Source organism: Bos javanicus, chromosome 14 (genome assembly GCF_032452875.1).
Source record: "Bos javanicus breed banteng chromosome 14, ARS-OSU_banteng_1.0, whole genome shotgun sequence".
NCBI lineage: Eukaryota > Metazoa > Chordata > Mammalia > Artiodactyla > Bovidae > Bos > Bos javanicus.
In genome coordinates, this window is record NC_083881.1 from 43,019,080 (window position 1) to 43,040,522 (window position 21,443).

General features: G+C 41.2%; 1 protein-coding gene and 1 long non-coding RNA gene across 3 annotated transcripts in view; one reads left to right on the forward strand and one right to left on the reverse strand.

The window, feature by feature from the left end:
- STMN2 (stathmin 2) overlaps window positions 1–10,352 on the forward strand; it is a 57,945-nt gene extending 47,593 nt beyond the window's left edge. The window contains exons 4-5 of the mRNA XM_061439055.1: window positions 475–666; window positions 8,999–10,352. Of these exons, the coding sequence (XP_061295039.1) occupies window positions 475–666; window positions 8,999–9,058 (252 nt within the window). The 3' untranslated portion in view covers window positions 9,059–10,352. The remainder of the gene's footprint in view (window positions 1–474; window positions 667–8,998) is intronic.
- Window positions 846–21,443, reverse strand: part of LOC133260565 (uncharacterized) — a 38,149-nt gene continuing 17,551 nt past the window's right edge. For both annotated transcript variants that reach the window (XR_009740864.1, XR_009740863.1), the window contains 2 exons: window positions 1,463–1,634; window positions 846–946 (listed from right to left, as the gene is read on the reverse strand). This is a non-coding gene — a long non-coding RNA (uncharacterized LOC133260565). The remainder of the gene's footprint in view (window positions 947–1,462; window positions 1,635–21,443) is intronic.

Below are 21,443 nucleotides of genomic sequence, written 5' to 3' on the forward strand. Positions count from 1 at the left end.
AAGAAAGAGAATTTGACAATTTTACCGGGGAAAGCTGAAAGGCTCGTTGCAGGGCGGAGCCTACAGCTGATCAAAACAATGAGGCAGGGAAAAGACGGGAACTCGCCCCAGTCCTCACCTAGTTTCCGCAGGCTTCCAGGGATGTTGTCATCCACTGATTGGTTACAGCTTTCCCAGTTACATAGACGCTTAGCAGCAACTCATTAAAACAAAAACAAGAACTCTTTCAGCAGGGTTAAATTCCTTCTTTAAAAGTCTCTTCAAAAGACTCACAGCTGAAAATTCAGCTCACCACTCTTCCCAACTCACTGATTCTATAGACAACTCAAAGGTGTGAAGATGAGAAGGAAATTGACAATAATGCTCAAGGCTAGAAGCACTATTCATTTGAAAAGAATGCTTTTTTGAATCAGTGGTTGTTCGGCCAGGTTTGTGTCTGTGTGATTCTGAGATGGCTGTGTCTCTCTTCCCCAGTCTCAGGAGGCTCAGGTGCTGAAACAACTGGCAGAGAAGCGGGAACACGAGCGAGAGGTCCTCCAGAAGGCTTTGGAGGAGAACAACAACTTCAGCAAGATGGCAGAGGAGAAGCTGATCCTGAAGATGGAACAAATCAAGGAGAACCGTGAGGCGAATCTAGCTGCTATTATTGAACGTCTGCAGGAAAAGGTAATCGTAACATAGAACCGAGCAGATGCACATTCATATGCAACACACAGCGAGTAAATTCTCAAATACCAGGCATCAGAGACTTAAACTCTGCTGCAGGTGCGGAAGGCACCTAACCCCATGGGCAGTGTCTCCCACTCTGCAATGTGGTTGAGGAATATAAGTGTGACTTACAGCTGGAATTCTCTCAGGTTTTCCAGTACTGAATAGACTGAGGGAGGCTGATTCCTGCTTTTCAAATGTATGTGAGGCTTCAGTACAAATCTTAGAAACTCACCTACTGGAAAAATATTAAAATTGGAAATGTTAACTATTTTATATAAACAATAATACATATCAATAATATAATGAATATTTTTTAAAATAATATTATTATAAAACAATAATACAAAATAATATATTTAATATTTGGTCTAATGTTTAATTAATATATAATATTAAATATGTAACTTATTGTCAAAATATATTTGGACATGTTTCCATAGGTTTGGAAAAATATATTTGTCAAAAGAGGACAGAATATTTATGAACAGTGGAAAGCCCTTGTAGGAAAATCTACATGGAAAACTGGGCTTTCTTTGTGGCTCAGTCAGTAAAGAATCTTCCTGCAATGTGGAGACCTGGTTCAATCCCTGGGTTGGGAAGATCCCCTGAGGAAGGGAAAGGCTACCTACTCCAGTATTCTGGCCTGGAGAATTCCATGAAATGTATAGTCCATGGGGTCGCAAAGAGTCAGACACGACTGAGCAACTTTCAAACAAAAAACCATGGAAAACTAGTAGAGGAAGTTCATTACCTCCAGATCTGGCACCCTGGTATTTTTCTTCTCATCAGTCTGAATATACGATGGCCATTCCCATCAGTCAGGATGAGCAGTACTGGAGATCCTCTGGAAATTATTCTCTCAGAACTATAATATCTTTTATTCAGGATAATTATGAGTCAACCTTCATCTCTCATCATAGGCCCTAAAAAAATAAAATAAAACGGCGTTGCTAGGAATGGGGCATGCTGATCTTATCCAGGATTGGCAATTAGACCTCTAATCTCAAGTACAAGATTTATATCACTCCACGGCAATCCAGGAGCATTACTGTTTTTTTTTTAATTACACACACTCGAACACACAGCACATCCTTCTTGATTTCAATTGTAAAAGAGGTCATAAAATTTGCATATTTAACTAGTATTTCCAGAAGTGTTGGTTTTTAATGGGCAATTTGTTTTTCTCTGCATATTTATCTTCACCCACCCACACCCTTCCGCCAGCTCCTTTTTCTGTCTTACCACTGTCACCCAGAATCAGGCTCCTCCATACAGACGAACATACATTCATACGTATATGCATGAATACATACAGTTTGTCCTATAAATATTGAGCCCATGGAATTATTAGTATTCTTCACATCAAGCTGCAGAATCTCCATGGGTGGGACTCAAGCAACCCTATTTTTTTTTTAAACTCTCCAGATGATTCCAGTATGCAGCCAAGTCTGAAAACTAGTGGTTTGTAGTCTGTTCTGATATAAATCTCAGCTGACAGCATTCTATCTTGTGCTGAATTATGCAGCTCACATCATATGTAAGGCCACATTTTCCCTTATTCCATGGCTAGTGACACTTGCCGAGATCTGTTATCTTTTTAGTAAAGTGGAGATACTCCTTACAGAATACCAACTTTACTTCCATTTGATGTATTTTAAATACACTGTTTTTTGTTTGCATATGGTATATGTGTTTGTATATACTAAAACTACTTTCCTTTTTCCTAACATAAGAAAAAGTAAATTTTTTATTATGGCCAATATCTAGCCTTTTGTCTGAATGAAATTACTACAGTGAAGTTAGAACTTAAAAAAAAGGGTCAATAATAATACTGAAAGTGTATGAAACTGCCAATATAACATAAGCTCTTCTGTAGTCTCCCACAAAAGATGATCATTACTGAAATGGTACTTAGTAAGTTGTCATGAGGTGACCACACTAAGTGCCTTTTATACATTTTAATTGCCCACCATTTTGACAGTCTTCCCTGGCCCTACCAATTAGCCAAGAGATGTGATAAAATTCCACATGAGGTTTTGCAACAATCTGCCTACCACCCAGCCCTCAGCCCCCCTCCTCCTTAGTGAACTGAACTGAGTATTTGAACAGAGCCTGTCCCTCAGTGGTGGCTACAATGGTGTCCTCCGTGTCATTCGCTCATGAATTCCCACAAACCTCTCAGAGTCCCAGCCATGTTAGCTCAAAGCCTTTATGCTCGTGTTCAGTTACTCAGTCATGTCCAGCTCTTTGCAGCTCCATGGACTGTAGCCCACCAGGTTCCTCTGTCCATGGAATTTTCCAGGCAAGAATACTGGAATGGGTTTCCATTTCCTTCTCCAGGTGATCTTCCTGAGCCAGGGATCCAACTCACGTCTCTTGCATCTCCTGTATTAGCAGGAGGATTCTTTACCAAGAGGGAAGCCCCTCAAAGCCTTTAGCTGAAAGCCTAAAACAAAAACAATTCCAGTTGCACTTTAGAACTTCCTGATGAGCTCTTTTAAATGAGACCTTCTGATGTAATCATCTGGGGCAGAACCCAGAGATCAGCATTATTTTCAAAGCTTACCAGGAGACACTGGTTGGACATGAACAACTCAATGGACATGAGCAAACTCCGGGAGATAGTGAAAGACAGGGAAGCCTGGCATGCTGCAAAGAGTCAGACATGACTTGGCGTCTGAACAACAAACAGCAACAAAGTAGACACTTGTATTTAGCCCGAGTTAAACTCTGAGTTAAAGACTTCTTAAATGTTTTATTTTCTTGTTATAAGTTATCTCGAAATATTTTCATCTTTGTTCCATGAAAGTGTTCTTTCTTCAAAGAATAATGTTACACTCTTTTTTACATATATGACTATTTGTTTATTGAATAAATGAGCAACTATAAAAATATAAAAGCACCAACATGTAAGTAATATGTAGGGAAATCCTGTGTCTATATGGTTCACCACTGAAAACGCAGCACCTAGAATGTTGCTTGACACAAAGGAAGAACTCCACAAATATTTTTGAATACATACATACACATCAATGCATACATACACAATTTAGCTCATGGTCCTTCTTTTCTCTCTGTTCTTTTCCGAGGATTCCTCCTGCCCCCCACAATTTCTACTATCTCCTGTATGAGAACTTACCCTCATGATTATTAATCATTAGCTTAAGAATTATTAATGATAATAAATGCAGTTGTAATGATGCTACATTTACCAAACATATATTATGACACATATTAGCCTCGTGCTCAGTACAGTTTTGAATGTTACTCTTTCTAAAATTTCCATTTCTCTTTCCTTAGCACTACATTCTTAACGCTCCCACTTATACAGACAAGAATCAAGTGACAAGGGTGTGGACAAAAAGATACCTGAGCCACAAAGACCTACAGTCGGCTGATGTGTTTTTGTCACTTGAATTGATATAAACAGTCATGCCCAGGACACAATAATGTACCTGGGGATTATGACAAACACTGAGGTGAAATTGAAAATGTTTTTATTCTTTGAATTTCTATTTCTCAAAAAGAGGGGGACGGGGAACACCATGCAGAAAGGATAAGAGACTCTTTCTCCCTCACCCAACACTTCTTTCTTCCCCTCATGCACTAGACTATATCCCTCAGAAAGCTCACCGTTTGACACATTAGGCACCATGAGTAGTAGCAGCTTTGTTATCAAACCCAACCAGGAACTGGAGTGAATAGTTAATCATGAAAAATCAGTTAAGGCAGATCTAATCATTTAAGGCATATATTCATTAAGACTTCCCCCGATGGCTCAGTAGTAAAGAATCTGCCTGTAATGCAGGAGATGTGGGTTCAATCCATGGATCTGGAAAATCCCCTGGAAAGGAAATAGCAACCCACTCCAGAATTCTTGCCTGGGAAATCCCATGGACAGAGGAGCCTGGCAGGCTACAGTCCATGGGGTTGCAAAAGAGTCGGACACAATTTAGCAACTAAATAACACCACATAGATGATAGCTAGATTTAGGAGACTAGATAAAGAACATGGAGGGAATGGGGACTACTAACTCACCTAGCAGGTCATTTAAGAAGATTTCTACTGAATCTTGATGAATTCTTCTCTTAATCCAACTTGTAAGACATCTTGGTTTCAAAATTTTACTGAGTCATTCACTAGCCAATGCCAAGACCTCCCAGCCTGAAACTTTGTAACAAATACTGAAGGAGTTTTAGGTGTTTAGGAGTGAAAGAGAAAAAAAGAAAAGAAAACAGACTTCCTTGACAACTACTATAACTTATTCAACCACAAAGTATAGAAATGAGCCTGTTTCGATGTAACTGATACTTTCACCTCTAACAATGGATGAAAAGTCAAGTGAAAGCATAATAGTTACAATTTTAGTGATAATGGTGTTACTAATATGACTTAGTTTAAAAAGATACAAAGATTTTAAGAGAGTAAGATTCTGTGATTCTTTATCTCAGAAGTAATTTTGATAACATATAACTAGGTAGAGATTTCAACCATTATCAATTTCCATTTATTGTAACCTTTCATCCTTCTCATCTGATATTTGGGTTTGGGGGGCGTTTTTTTGTCATTCTGAGTCATGAGTGACATCTATGTAACTATTTCCTACGCAATATGTCTTATAAATGAATCATGAAAGGAAAAAGAGGATCACAGCTAACCTTCATTGATTTCTCATTGTAAGCCAGGTATTTGGCACATACTATGGAATTTAATTCCAGAAGGAAATATTGTAATCATCCCCATTTTACATCTAAGGAACCCGGTCCTTAGAGAAATCAAGCCATTTGGTCAAGATCACAAAGCTAAGGACTTTAGAGTCTGAACAAGTCTCTCTGACTCCAGATGTTTATGCTAAGTTAAAAATGTAACTTGTGCCAACTCTTCACAGTAAGCAGACTGGATTGAATTTGGCAATAAGGTGTCCATGATCTGAGCCACAGTCAACTCCTGGTCTTGTTTTTGCTGACTGTATAGAGCTTCTCCATCTTTGGCTACAAAGAATATAATCGATCTGATTTCGGTGTTGACCATCTGGTGTTGTTCATGTGTAGAGTTATCTCTTGTGCTCTTGGAAGAGGGTGTTTGCTACAACCAGTGCATTCTCTTGGCAAAACTCTGTTGGCCTTTGCCCTGCTTCATTCAGTACTCCAAGAGCAAATTTGCCTGTTACTCGAGGTATCTCTTGACTTCCTACTTTTGCATTCCAGTGCCCTATGATGAAAAGGACATCTTTTGGGGATGTTAGTTCTAGAAGGTCTTATAGACAATTACCAACATTTTGCTGATTGAAAAAACATACTGCTGAAAATGACAAGCCCACTGCATATCTCCATTTGATTCTCCCACATTTTTATATGGAATTGCATTACAATTTTAAGTGTATTTGATGATTTGAATATAAAATTTTCAAATAACAGATTTACTAAAATACCTGAAAATAAACAATATTCTCCCTAGGAGCACAGCCTTTAAATTTCCTGTTTTTCTTTTTTCTTCAGTTCACAGATTATATTTGTTCTCTCCTATGGCAAAATCTATTTCTTTACAACTAATTTTTTAAGTTGAGTAATAAGTGTGCTCCAAAGGAGCCTAATAATACTAATTATAATCTTTCCTGTTATATTGTAAATTTGGGTTTATATGAATCTTTAGACTTGAGGCTGGTTTTTTTTTTCCTAGCATAGTGATGGTCTGAGCTTTTTCTCAATTTTTGTCAGAACCGAGCTCTTACTAATTAGTTTCTTCCTGCATGAGAAAAAGATTTTACAGCATCTTTTTCCTCATCAGAGCAGAACAAAAAGAAGAGTCAGCTGCATCCATGCTAATTCCCCCGTGACATTTCCAAACAGGACATGATTTCTCTATACATGCTTTTTTCCCCTTCTCTTCATGGCTTTTGAGTGCAGACAAAAAGCTCATTTAAACCAATTACATAAAATTGCTTTTAAACTCTTTCTATAGAATCAACTTGCTGCTTACTGTAATTCTGTATTTTTGAAGGAAATGTATGGCTATATATATGCCTTTTTCTCCAAGGACCTACATTTGAAACGACACATTTTTTTCCACACAACTATAAAATTTTCTCTGCTCACTCACACTAAAACTACATAGCAGTGGTTGAGGGGTGAGGTTGGCTGCAGAGCCAGGCTCTCTGAGTTTAAGTCTCAGCTCTGCTACTTGTTGGTTATGTGATCTTGGGCAAATGGCTTAGTCTTTTTGTGCCTCAATTTCTTCATCTGTAAAATGGGAACCATAATAGAGTCTCCATCACAGGATTGTTGTGATGATCAAAGGAATTAATACAGGTAAAATCTGTACTTATGCAGAACTGGTACATGTTAAGTGACTAGTAAATGCTTAGTATTATAAAGAACCTATAAGCAAAGACTTCTTGAGATCGATAGAGCTTAATGATAAGATTTACTTTATGGCTGGTCAAGGTCATTGCCTCTAAAGGAATTTGTAGAGCTACAAGAAATTTCTGGAGCTACAGGGGGGAAACAGCAATATAAATAATATTCTAAATAGAAAATACATAATAATAATAATCATTTTCTATTTTAATTTAATAAACATTTAGATCCTATAATAGGCAAGGGACTAAATTAAAATTGAAAAATACTAATATCATTATCAACATTTATTTTTCTATTTAGAATATTAGCTATACCTACCAACACTTATTTAGCCCCTATAATGGACAAGGGGCTTCCCCGGTGGCTCAGTGGTAAAGTGGCTCATTGGCTCCTGCCAATGCAGGAGATGTGGGTTCAATCCCTGTTTCCAGAAGATTCCCTGGAGAAGGAAATGGCAATGCACTCCAGTATTCTTGCCTGGAAAATCTCATGGACAGAGGAGCCTGGTAGGATACAGTCCACAGGGTCCCAAAAGAGTCAGACATAACTTAGAAAATAGACAATAATAGGCAAAACCATGTGTTTAGAAGAACGATGTACTAAAAATAGCATTCCACATTGCCTATCAACTCCCTCCTCAGAAAGTTTAGTTCCCAAGTCAAGTTTAGCACTCAGTTTCTCATGTAAACAAACATTCATTGATCATATACATACGCAAAACACTCTTTTGGGCCCTGCAGATGGAACAAAAGTGAAAAAATACAGCCCTGGCCCTCAGGGAACTTCTAAATAAGCACCTGTCAAAGACAGCAGATGAAACAGGAGCAGCAATGCCCAAAGTACAGGTTAGAATAAAATGGCTGCCCCGTGAAAGAGATTTATGCACATTTACAAATGGAAAGTGAGACAGTTTTCAGTCTAATGAAAATCTTCATGAAGAAAGAGACAACCACTACAGGGATTTAAAGAGTCTTCTGACAGATGGCAATGAGAGACTAGGAATCACAACAATTGAATATCTCATGACAATTCCATTAAACCAAGAAATCAAGTAGGTGTAGGAAAAGAGTAGAGGGTGAGGTTGGAGAGGTCATTTGGACGACTCAAGTTTTGAAAGACTTTGATTAAGGAGTTAAGAATTTAGGAAGCATACATAGGGTCTTCTTCCTACATCTCATCCTCCCAAAGTGTCCATTGGCAGTTACAAATCCCTTAAAGTGTTAGAGAAAAGGAAAAAGACCATCAAAAATCATAGAGAAAACAGTGTGCTATTTTATTGCTATTCTGATAATTTATACAGTAGTCCTAATAGTCAAAATTCTCTTAACTATATGATCTATATGATCGTTTTGTCATCATTTTAATCAAATACAGGGACAAATTTTTTAAAAGACAGACGAGACTGTATGGTATTTCATTGCTGTTCGCTAGATTCAGACAGTAGTCCTGAGAGTCAAAATTCTCTCAAAAAAGAAAAGAAATGAAAAAGAAAATTGTCTTAATCATGTGATCTTTTGGTCACTATTTTAATCAAATACAGGGATAGTTTTTTTTTTTTTATAGACACTATTAGTTTTCCATGGTCTTCTGTGACATGACGCTTATTGGATGCCATGTTTTACTTTCTTGTGAAATGAGAAAGTTGTCTCCTAAAGGAAATGGCAACCCACTCCAGTGTTCTTGCCTGGAGAATCCCAGGGACGGTGGAGCCTGATGGGCTGCCGTCTATGGGGTCGCACAGAGTCGGACACGACTGAAGCGACTTAGCAGCAGCAGCAAAGGCAGACACTAAATGCGAAGGAGGTGGGGGTGGGGGAGGAGGAGCTACTTTCTGTCAAGCGCGTAGTATGTAAATTACTGGGAGGGGCGGGCTCTCCTGCTTCTCTGTGGACGAGGCGCGTGATGTCTACTCTCTGGTGTTTTTCAGGAGAGGCATGCGGCGGAGGTGCGCAGGAACAAGGAGCTGCAGGTCGAACTGTCTGGCTGAAGCGACAGAGGGTATGGCACGCCCCACCATTAGTAAACCCCCCTGCCTATATTATAATGGATCATGCGATATCAGTATGGGAAATGTATGACATGGTTTAAAAAAGAACTCATTATAAAAAACAAAAAACAGAATCAAAAATAAAAAAAAAAACCAATGCGGTCTCTTTGCAGAATGTTTTGCTTGATGTTTAAAAAATACCTTGGATCTTATTTTGTAAATACTTACATTTTTGTTAAAAAATACAAGTATTGCATTATGCAAGTTATTTCATAATCGTACATGCCCTGTAACAGGCTTTCGATGTTGTGTCTTTCCACTCAAATGAATTTGCTAGGTCTGTTCTTTTGGAAGCTCCCCACGTCTGACTCCATTCCCTGCCCTTTACATTCCAACAGAAAAATGAGGTCAGTAGACAGTCTTTGGTGCTAGAAACCCACCATTGCCTAATGACCTAGACAGCTTGGTAATCTTTGGACTTGACTGAGGCCATACTTCGATCACCGGTATTATAACTCCACACAAACCACCACATTTGTTCGCTCATAATCTACTAACTGCCTAGAAACTACAAAACCAGGCTAAGTAACACCACTACTCATAGCATTTACTTCTGCTTCTACTGGATTATGTGCTACAAATGTGCTTTGGCTTTAGAAAGGGATGGATGAAAAAGACAGATCTGAGATCAATCTGGGTAGAAGCAAAAAGCTGAACCTTTTAAAGTGCTGAACACAGATCCCAACCCAAATGGTTCAAGCAGCCGTGAAATTGCTTTTCATGAAGTGGGCTTAATTCTCTAGTTTAAGTTCTTTTGATGGAATGAATTAATGTGTCAGGTGGCTTATTTGTGGATGCCATGGTTGATGATGTTCATTTTAAGCTCTTACCTATAGTACAAGTACATGATGCTACTGAATATTTTTCCACTTGGAAACTGTGAGCTGGTTGTTGCATTCAAACACACACGCAAACACAATCAAAAACACTGCGGATTTTCACTTAAGCTGGTCTTTCTTCCCCAGTGTGAGGCAATCCTGCCAATTAAAAAAAAAAAATTATTCCATCTGTGAGGGCTGATGCAGTCAAGGGGGCTAGGCAGGGCATTTGTGCCAACTAAAAGAATCACCAAATACCCACCGTGAGTACCTATCGCAGTTTTGAAGTCGTTTCTCCCCCAACTCCCAACTCCTGAAGGTTGCTGCCTGCATATTTACTCTTCATTAGTGCTATTTTCCTGTATGTCATTGTGAGCAAGCTGTGATTAATAAAGAATTGGAGTTCTGTGAACTAATACAGGTTTGGTCTGTTCTCTTGCCCTTCTGTGTGTCTGACCCTGGAGTTCAGATTTTACTAGTGTGGCTGTTGGATTAGACGGTCTCAGAAACAGACAATAATTAGAGTTTGAAGGAAACCAGGGCCCCTGCTGATTCACTTCCCTTCTAGAGCAGCAGGAAGCGTCACTTTTCTCTCTCCCTCTGACAGCCCAACACAGCGGGAGAAGTCTTCAATCTGTTCCCCTTGAAAACAGTCAAGATTGAAGGAGACACCACGGTTTCAGACCAGTAAGTCTACGGAAGAGACCCCCTCTCAAAGCGCTTGGAAGGTTCCTGGCACAGCCTCACATTCTCCCACACGGCCACTGGACACCTTCCGCAGCCTGTTAAAATGCGATTTCCCCGCCACACTGCTAAATTTTGCACTGCCAATAAACACACTGCACACATGGACACAGCAGGGGGCCTGTCAGTGACCCAGATGGATCCTGCAGGACCAAAGGAACCACATCCAGTTCTAGCAGAAAATCATAAATAATTGAAACCACACAGACTTATGAATAAGCAAACTGGGCTATCATCCATAGGCGTGCTAACAAGCCAAGTTTAAGGTGGAGGCCACCTGGTCCCTATCTTGAATATCCTTTATTTGTGGGAATCTAATACTGCAAACATCGAAGCACATCCTTAAAAACATGAATTCCATGATCTTCCTTTGGGAAATCAATCAGAGCTTCTGATGAGCAGAAAATAAGCTATTTTTTCACAGTGATACTTTTTCCTTATTTATCTACTATTTTTTTAATTTAAAATCCAGTTTGATCTACAATAGTATGTTAGTTTCAGGTGTACTACATAAGACTTGACATTTGCATACATTATAAAATGATCACCACAGAAAGTCTAGTAACCATCTGTCCCCATACAAAGTTATTACAGTATTATTGATTGTTTTCTTTGTGCTATTTGTTAAATCCTTGTGGTTTATTTATTTTTTGTGTGTGATAGCTTTAATAGCACAAAATGTTTGTTGCTACAAGTTATACATGGATTGTAACTGGAGGTTTCTACCTGTTAATCCTCTTTACCTATTTTACACACCCCCCAACTTCCTCCCCTCCAGCAACCACTCATTTGTTCTCTGTATCTATGAGTTCTCACAGTAATTTTTATTTCAGTTTGGAAAACATTACTTGAAGGGCTTCCACTGGGGCAGAGCCTATGATTAAGCCCTGGGAATATGAAAACAAATCACTGTGAGAAGCTCATAGTCACATAGCTTGTTTTAGTCCAGAAGTGCTCAGTCCTCAAAATATATTGAGGGAAAGCATAATCCCATCAGTTCTCTGAAACTTTCTGAAATATTAGAAACGATCAACAAACTCCTGGTGTTACTCTGTGGTGCCTAAATTGGAGCTGCCAACCAGCCTGCTGCCTAGTCTCAAAGATGAAGAAACTAAGGCCCTGAGAGGGATAAGTGATTTTGCTCCAGGTCCCAACACCCACTTCTCACAATCTCCTTACTAGTAAGTAGCTCATCAGCAGACCATCCTCAAATCTCACCACGGCAGAGCAGACAGGTTATTTCTGTGTACTTCCCTAGACCAGTGGTCCTTATTTGAGCTTCATTTACGCTTCAGAGTCCTATCTGGAGGGTTTGTTGAAAAAAAAAAAAAAAGTGAGCTTCTGATTCCCGAAATCTGTATAAGCCTGGGGATGTGCACTCTCTCATGGTCCCAGGTGACACTAATGCTACCTGTCTGCACACCCACTTGAGAAGCCCAAGACAATGAAATGGACTTGGTAGTGGAGATTCTTGGTGGCAGCCACACCGAGAGCATCTATTTCGGTCAGGGTATGTTCCATTGGGGAGTGAGGTGGCCATGAAATGAAACATTCGATCCCATTCAAAAAAGTGGGAGTGGAACACAACAGAATCCAAGAAGAAGAAAAAATGAACAATTACACTTAAAAAATAATAAAATGAGAAAGAAAACACCCAGGGGCTGGAGTAGGGTTAAGAGACGAGTGAGGTCAGGGAACCAATGGTCTTGTGTCTTTCATATGACATATGGTTTCAGTAGAGTTCCCTGGTGGCTCAGACAGTAAAGAATACGCCTGTAATGCAGGAGACACAGGTTCGATCCCTGGATCGGGAAGATCCCCTGGAGGAGGGCATGGCAATCCACTCTATCTTGCCTGGAGAATTCCCATGGACAGAGGAGCCTGGAAGGCTACAGTCCATGAGGTCACTAAGAGTTGGACATGACTGAGCGACTCACACACGCTGAAACACCTGAAGATGCCCCTGTCCCTTTAAGAGATGAACTAGGAGCTCTTTGTAGAGATGGTGCCATTTTGTGAAATATGCAGTTTATTTGCCTGGTTACACTTGCAGATTTTTTTTTCATGGAGTCTTGATTTCCTCAGGACTACATTTAAATTGTGTATATGACTTTGAAATGTTCTTTAAAGAAAACTCACATAATCCCATTGATTTGAAGGTTCACCCTCCTTGCATCTCTTCTAGTCTCAATAATGTGTGAAACAGTAGAGGACTGATAAATGTGATTCTCCTCCTTGGATCAGGCATCAGACTTCACAACATTTCAGAGAAGGCAAAGGTAAAAGTGTACTGATCACCATACTCCACCCCTGCCACCACTCTTCCCACTGAAGGAGAGAATGAGAAGGGGGAGACATGACACCCTTGACTTTAGCAATTAAAGGATCATTCTCAGAATAAGACGAAACAATCTTCCTTGATTTCTAATCAGGCAATTTGCTGAAAACCACTAAGGCAAACATGGATCCTAAAGCAAAACTAACAACCCCAAGCTCCCCCAGATTATCTCAGATCATCTTCGATTTCTCACTGTCCCCACCACACACCTCCAAATGATCATAATGTAGCACTGACTGACCTCCAGGTTGCCCCTCTTTCCTTGCTCTTTGACTTCCATGGCCACTGCCCTAACCTGGATACTATTAGACTCTTAAAGCAACCAACTAATAAGTCTCTTGCTCCAGTCTATAGCCTCCGCTACACTCTGATCAAATCTCTCCCATAATCCACTATGTCCTCCCCTTTATCACCAGGATAAAATCTGTACTTCTGTAAGTGTTATTAAAGTGTTCTCAGCATTCCTTTCTTTTCTCAAGAACATCACTCTCCTAAGACACCAAATTATTCATCCTGGCACCAAATTATTCACCAATGACATGCAATTTCTGGCCTCCATGCATAGACTGTACTCTGTATAGAATCATCTTCCCTACAACATCAGTCTGCAGAGGCTAGATTGAGCTGTGATTTTTAAAAAATCCTTCAAATCTCAGTGAAATAAAACCACAAAAATTCATTTCCTACTCCAGCTGTACAAGTTCAACGTGGGTCATGGTGGACGCTTCTCTGCTGTATTCCTCACTCTGGGGCCAAAGACCTGTGGGGTGACCCATATCTGGAATGTTACCTAAGCATGTCAACTCACACACTGGTTCTCTCAAAGCTTCCACCCAGAAGTAGAACAAGTTATTGATCAAAGTAAGTGATGGCATGGTGTGTTGTGTGCTCAGTCGTGTCTGACTCTGCAAACCCGTGGACTGTAACCCACCAGGCTCCTCTGTTCATGGAATTTTCCTGGCAAGAAATACTGAAATGGGCTGCCATTTCCTTCTCCGGGGATCTTCCCAACCCAGGGATCAAGCCCTCATCTCTTGTGTCTCCTGCATTGGCAGGTAGACTCTTTACCACTGGCTCTACCAAGTAAGTGACACAACCACATTTAATGCCAAATGAGCAGAAAAGTGTCATTCCATCATAAGCTCAGAAGGAAAGCCAGCATCAATGGCTATCACCCTACTGGTCACCAAGTAACAGGTTCACTCTCCTCCCCTCATGTAAACACATTCACTCTGTCCCTAAGATGTAAAATCCCTAAGTCACATTTGGCCATGACATCAAGCTCAATGTCCATTGTGATGCACAGTACCCTCTCCAACAGATGTGGACATGAGTCCTCTTGTCCAGAGACAAATAAATTAAAAAGACAGCTTATCTTCCCTAACACAGTCAATATACAATGGTGAAATGGGGACAGATAATCAACAATAAACAAGTTTGTTCAAAGGGGAAGCAATAGGGAACACGTGGCATTCACTGATGATAGAAATTCTAGTGTGCTATTGACCAGTCATTGAGAGGCCCCTCTGTCCTTGAGAATAGGGAACACTCCTTGCTTCTATCTTGCTCCCAGAGAGGAGCTTCCCAGTCCATGGCTCTGCTCTGTGACCTAAGCAGATCTTCCTGTTCCTTCATTCTCCTTAGGGCATTGGAGGAAACACCCTCCATGGAATCTGAGCAGCTCTTAGCCAGCCTGCTGCCCACCAAAACTGTAGATCCAAGAGTCATTACACTTTTACTGATCATATCCCCTGGCAAGAAACAGATAGCATACTATAAAGGGTAAATGACATATATTTAGTGAAGATTCTCTTTTTATGAGGATGTGGACAGATTAAAAGAAATCAGCAAAGGGTGGTAAAGGACCTTGGGTGTACCATCAGAGAGAAGCCATTTCCATCCGAGGACTACAGACCCTAGAGACAGTTGTAGCTATAGAAGAAGCCTGTCTGATTAGGGCCTTTGACCTTGAAGAGAAGAATTCAGCCTCTAACAAATGCAGCCCAGCAAGGAAGGATCCGTAGAATAGATATCCTGGCTTCTTTCCTCCCTAACTCTTCAAACTATAGCCAAAGACTTGCAGTGGTCAAATCCAATGAGAAACCAGAGGGCAAGGGAGCCCAGGAGATGCATTACATAAAAGTCAGCCTCTGGAGCTGAGCAGAGTACAGAAAGACGGAAAGAGAATCAGGAGGGGTGAGCAGAGGCCATGGCCACCTGCAGTCCAGACCACAGTCAGAATCAGAGAATAGTGCGATGACAACTGGGATACCTTCTATTTGTTCGTCATTAGTGCTGTTCACTAAATATTTCTGGCTTCTTTCCTTCTGGGATTGATTCTACTTCCCTGACACTTCTAGTGAGGTGTGGTGTGTGACTTTCTCTGCTCAGTGTTATATGTGCTGGAGTATCTTGTGCCTTTTCCAGGCAGAAACCTTAAAAGTAAATTCACAATTCACCATGCCTGGTTTCCCCCTCCTACGGTGACCTGGAAGAAGATAAAGCAGAGCACAGCTCCCATCTGTGACAGACACATATCAGGAATGGGATGAGCTCTTTTTATTTTATGACCCTTTAACTTTGAGATTACCTGTTATTCACTAATAAATATTAATTAATTGAAATTCTTTTCACAATCACATAACTCATCTCCTAGTCAGCCACATCATCCCTGGTCCAGAATTGAATGTTTCAACCACTTTCAAGTCACTCATATATTTTCAATTCATTTGAATCCTAAATGTCAAAGAAACCAATTAAAGCTGTGATATTGGGAAGCAAACCTGACCTAACCAACTGGACTATTTATCTCAAATACTGAAAGGCAAATTGAATTTCTTCATTGGTTTATTCTGAGCTGTAGTCACCTGCATTGTTTTAAAAGATAACAAAGTGAAAGTTCAAAACCTCGTATGATACACAACATTGTAAAGCAGTTATTCTCCAATAAAAAAATCCTTGTATGAATTCTGGCATGCAAAAAGCTTCACATGCATGCTTATACCAACTACCTCTAAAAGTTATACTTTCCTAACCCACATGGAACAACAGACTTTGTTGTTGTACTTTCCCAAATTGGGAAAGGAGTATGTCAAGACTGTATGTTGTCACCCTGCTTATTTAACATATATGCAGAGTACATCATGAGAAACGCTGGGCTGGAAGAAGCACAAGCTGGAATCAAGATTCCTGGGAGAAATATCAATAACCTCAGATATGCATATGACACCACCCTTATGGCAGAAAGTGAAGAGGAACTCAAAAGCCTCTTGATGAAAGTGAAAGAGGAGAGTGAAAAAGTTGGCTTAAAACTCAATATTCAGAAAACTAAGATCATGGCATCTGGTCCCATTATTTCATGGCAAATAGATGGGGAAACAGGGGAAACAGTGACAGACTTTATTTGGGGGAGCTCCAAAATCATTGCAGATGGTGACTGCAGCCATGAAATCAAAAGATGCTTGCTCCTTAGAAGAAAAGTTATGACCAACCTAGACAGTTTATTAAAAAGCAGAGACATTACTTTGCCAACAAAGGTCCATTTAGTCAAAGCTGTGATTTTTCCAGTAGTCATGTGTGGATGTGAGATTGGACTATAAAGAAAGCTGAGCACCAAAGAATTAACACTTTTGAGGTGGTGTTGGAGAAGACTCTTGAGAGTCCCTTGGACTGCAAGGAGATTCAACCAGTCAATCCTAAAGGAAATCAGTCCAGAATATTCATTGGAAGGACTGATGCTGAAGCTGAAACTTCAATACTTTGGCCACTTGATGTGAAGAACTGACTCATTTGAAAAGACCCTGATGCTGGGCAAGATTGAAAGCAAGAGGAGAAGGGGACGACAGAGGATGAGATGGTTGGATGGCATCACCAATGCAATGGACATGAGTTTGAGTAAAACTCCAGGAGTTGGTGATGGACAGGGAGGCCTGGTGTGCTGCACTCCATGGGGTCGCAAAGAGTCGAACACAACTGAGCAAAGGAACTGAACTGAACTGAACCCGCATAGTTCCATGACTGAGGCTTCAGCAGACCCTTTTGTATGTGAAAGGATGGAGTAAGTTTTACTAACCTACTATAAGCTTGGAATATTGCGTAGGATTCCATTTCAAGCAATGGGGACATCAAGAAAGTCTTCTCAAACCTGCTTGCAATACATATGTTACCTCATATTTATTGTATCTAATGCCAATTAAATAAATGTATCCATTCAGTTCTGTAGGCTAGAAGACAGACACTGAGGGAGATTACATGTTATATGCAAAAGCACACACACTCATTGAACTCATTCCCTCTCCCTCTTTTTTTGAGTCACATTCAACTCTTCTCTAGAGAAGGCAATGGCAACCCACTCCAGTACTCTTGCCTGGAAAATCCCATGGACGGAGGAGCCTGGTAGGCTGCAGTCCACGGGGCCACTAAGAGTTGGACACGACTGAGCGACTTCAGTTTCACTTTTCACTTTTCACTTTCATGCATTGAAGAAGGAAATGGCAGCCCACTCCAGTGTTCTTGACTGGAGAATCCCAGGGACAGGGAGGCCTGGTGGGCTGCCGTCTATGGGGTCACACAGAGTCAGACACAACTGAGGTGACTTAGCAGCAGCAGCAGCAGCAGCAACTCTTCTCTCTCCTCATTTCCCACCATCCAGCAGGACCATCTTGTACAGAAGGGCAAGGATGTGATGGATATTCTAGAGATCAAACCTTAAGGCAACAGGACCTCTCTACTAACTTTCAGGTCTCTGAAGAAAAAATCCCCAGTGCTAATCTTCTATCTTATTCCCATCCTGTTGTTTTATTTTTTCCCTATCCACCTTAGTCAAGCTTCCAGAGCCTGTTTCTCTTTCTACACCTCCCATGCACCATTTAACCAACCCACCTCCCTTCTGCTCTCACCTCTCCAGTGAAACTGCTTTTTCCATTACCTATGCCCCCCTCACTGCTAAACCAGACAGAAACTCCCAATCTGGCCAAATCTTACTTCCTTCCTTACCTACAGATCCTGCTTAAACCCTTTATACCCTTATAGGCTGGTAAGCCACCTCCCCTATGTCCTTCTCAAGTAGCCTGTGCAAAATAGTGTAGTGGTCAAGGGCATGGGATCCAGGGATTAAGGTTCCTAGCTCTCTCACCCTGGGCAAGTTGCTTAACTTCTTTACTTTAAACGTCCTCACTGGCAAGCTGGAGATGACACAATAGTCAGCACCTACGCTTGGTTGAATCACTGTTCTCAGCTCTTCACTCTCATCTTGTGACTGCAGGAACTCTCACTGAAGGAGGCAGAGGACGTCCCCCACCCACTGGTGTTGGGCTTGACCATGCATCAGACCTTGACCAGTGCGGTACTAATGGACTTGCCATGAGTGAGGGCTTTAATATGTCCTGGAGGAACTGCTATAAAAGGGAGAGCACGGGGACACATGAGCAGACCTGAATCCAGTCAGAAGCCTGGAGCCAAGTCCAGATGACCAATAGTCTAAAGCAGGAAAAAAAAAAAAAAAAAAACGCAAGAGAAGTAAATATTTATGGTCACGAGCCACTGAGGTTTGAAATGGTTTGTAACACAGCTTTATTATGAGATGATTAACATGGTGTCTGAGAAGACTGCTGACAAGATTAAATGAACCAATGTAAAGGATCTTTACAGAGTACCTAGTGCTTACTAAATATTTTTCAATTTTTAATTATTAACATATGTCCCATTATATTATAATTTCTATTTGCTTAGCTGTTTCTCTCATTTAACCATAAGTTCCTCCAAGGAGGAGAATCTCTGTCTATTTTATTGCTGAATCCCTAGTATTTAGCAAGGATTCGATACACATACTCACAAACACACACTCACACTTTTGGCAAGTTAATGAATGAATGAACAAATGAATCATTCAAATGAGGAAAATATTTACCACAATGCTTGGCATATGTCAGTACTTAATATGAGTTATCTTCTTTCCTTCCTCCATGGTCTAACAGTTTCTTCTTGATTTCAAATTATTTGAGCATGAAATTAATCTTTGCTGCTGCTGCTGCTAAGTCACTTCAGTCGTGCCCGACTCTGTGCAACCCCATAGACAGCAGCCCACCAGGCTCCGCCATCCCTGGGGTTCTCCAGGCAAAAACACTGGAGTGGGTTGCCATTTCCTTCTCCAATGCATGAAAGTGAAAAGTGAAAGTGAAGTCGCTCAGTCATGTCCGACTCTTTGTGACCCCATGGACTGCAGCCCACCAGGCTCCTCCATCCATGGGATTTTCCAGGCAAGAGTACTGAAGTGGGTGGCCATCTTATACAGAAGACCATTTTAGATGATCAGAAAATTAAACCTCTGCAGACAAAGGAAAACTTTTTAACACCAGGTGGCGCTAGTGATAAAGAACCCGCCTGCCAATGCAGGAGACATAAGAGACTTGGGTTTGATCCCTGGGTCTGGAAGATCCCTGGGAGGAGGGCATGGCAACCCACTCCAGTATTCTTGCCTGGAGAATCCCCATAGACAGAGGAACCTGGTGGACTGTAGTCCATAGGGTCGCAAAGAGTCGGACTCGACTGAAGGGACTTAGCACGCACATAGAGGAAAAACAATAAAATTACTCACAGGCAACTCCTTGATAGGAGTTTAATAGTAACACTTTGAGCAACTGGCACCAATGAAACCAACACTGGTCCCAACAGATCACACCACGTAGGCTGTTGATTCTGTTTGCTCATCATGCCACTTCAGTCAGCAGCTCATCCAGGGCTCTGAAGCCTGAAGCTATCATTTGTTCCTGAGGAAATGGAGTCTAACTGAACTGAGCTCTCTTCCAAAATGGGAAAGTCCAGCACCGGCACAGTTCTCAGGGTTTGGTAACAAAAAGAAAAAGAAAAAAAAATCCCTGGCATTTCTGTGCTGAATACTGTACAAGCATTGTCTCTTTTAAGCCTTAAATTCCCCATGTAAACAATGTCTTTCCCAGTGGAAAGTCCCAGTGGAAACAATGTCTTTCCCTCTCTCCCCTGAGGATTCTGCTTCCCCTGTAGGCTTCTCAAGGACTGCGCTCTTATTTTCCACTTTCAGATCATTCTCACTCCTCCCTAAACACCCACACTTGCACCTCATGTACATGCGTACTAAGTCACTTCAGTCGTGTGCGACTCTCTGCGACCCCATGGACTGTGGCCTGGAAGACTCCTTTGTCCATGGAATTCTCCAGGCAAGAATATTGGAGAAGGTTTCCATGCCCTCCACCCAGGGATCAAACCTTGGTCTGCCAGGCGGGTTCTTTACCGCTAGCGCCACCTGGGAAGCCCCCTTGCATCTCACGTCACCAGACTATTCAACCTCTTATCTTCATTGCTAGGGTTCACTACTAACCCCCCAGGGGTGTTTCCCTCATTTCCTGGATCACTGTTGCTCTCTTCAACTCTACTTCTGTGTTAATGGTAATATCCTTCCAGATGAAGTTCCCACGTTCTGCTGAGTTCCTTGACCTCCCCTCCTCTAGTGATCTTGCTCCTCAATCATTCAGTCTACAGGTTATTTCCTAGACCTCATCAATAACCATATTATTATCAGTTATTATCAATAATAATATTCCCCCCATTATTTCCATTCTACCAACCTACTCTTTGATCACCACCTCCTGTCTTTCCAGTCTAATCCCTTTGGTACCTGAACTCCTATCTTTCACTCACTCTGAGACTTCAGCTCCTTGATAGAGCCGTTCCATGTTCCTTACTTTCCTCAGTCATCCCTTCCCTCCTTACCAGCTTATTTTTCATGGACAACTGCAATCTCTACCTTACACCTCCCTACAACTCCCTCCCTTAATATGTTGTTCTCAGCTGGCCAGACTCACATGCCAGCTAAATTAATTCTATCTAGTCCATGCTTGGACCAACGCAGATGAACACAGCTGTAGATACCACAGAGCTACTCTCACTGGTCTTTCTTTAAATTCATGAACATGAACCCCAAGTGAGCCCTTAATTTTCCCCAGAAATCACACTTTATTTCTCCTGCTTTATTCTCTTTTTTTAATTGGAATATAATTGCTTTACAGTGTTGTGTTAGTTTCTGGCTTACAACAAACTGGATCAACTATATATATATCTCGGCTTTCCAGGTAGCCCTCAGTTCAGTTAGTTGCTCAGTTGTGTCCAACTTTTTGCAACCCCATGAATTGCAGCACACCAGGCCTCCCTGTCCATCACCAACTCCCAGAGTTCACTCAGACTCACGTCCATCGAGTCAGTGATGCCATCCAGCCATCTCATCCTCTGTCGTCCCCTTCTCCTCCTGCCCCCAATCCCTCCCAGCATCAGAGTCTTCTCCAATGAGTCAACTCTTCGCATGAGGTGGCCAAAGTACTGGAGTTTCAGCTTTAGCATCATTCCTTCCAAAGAAATCCCAGGGCTGATCTCCTTCAGAATGGACTGGTTGGAT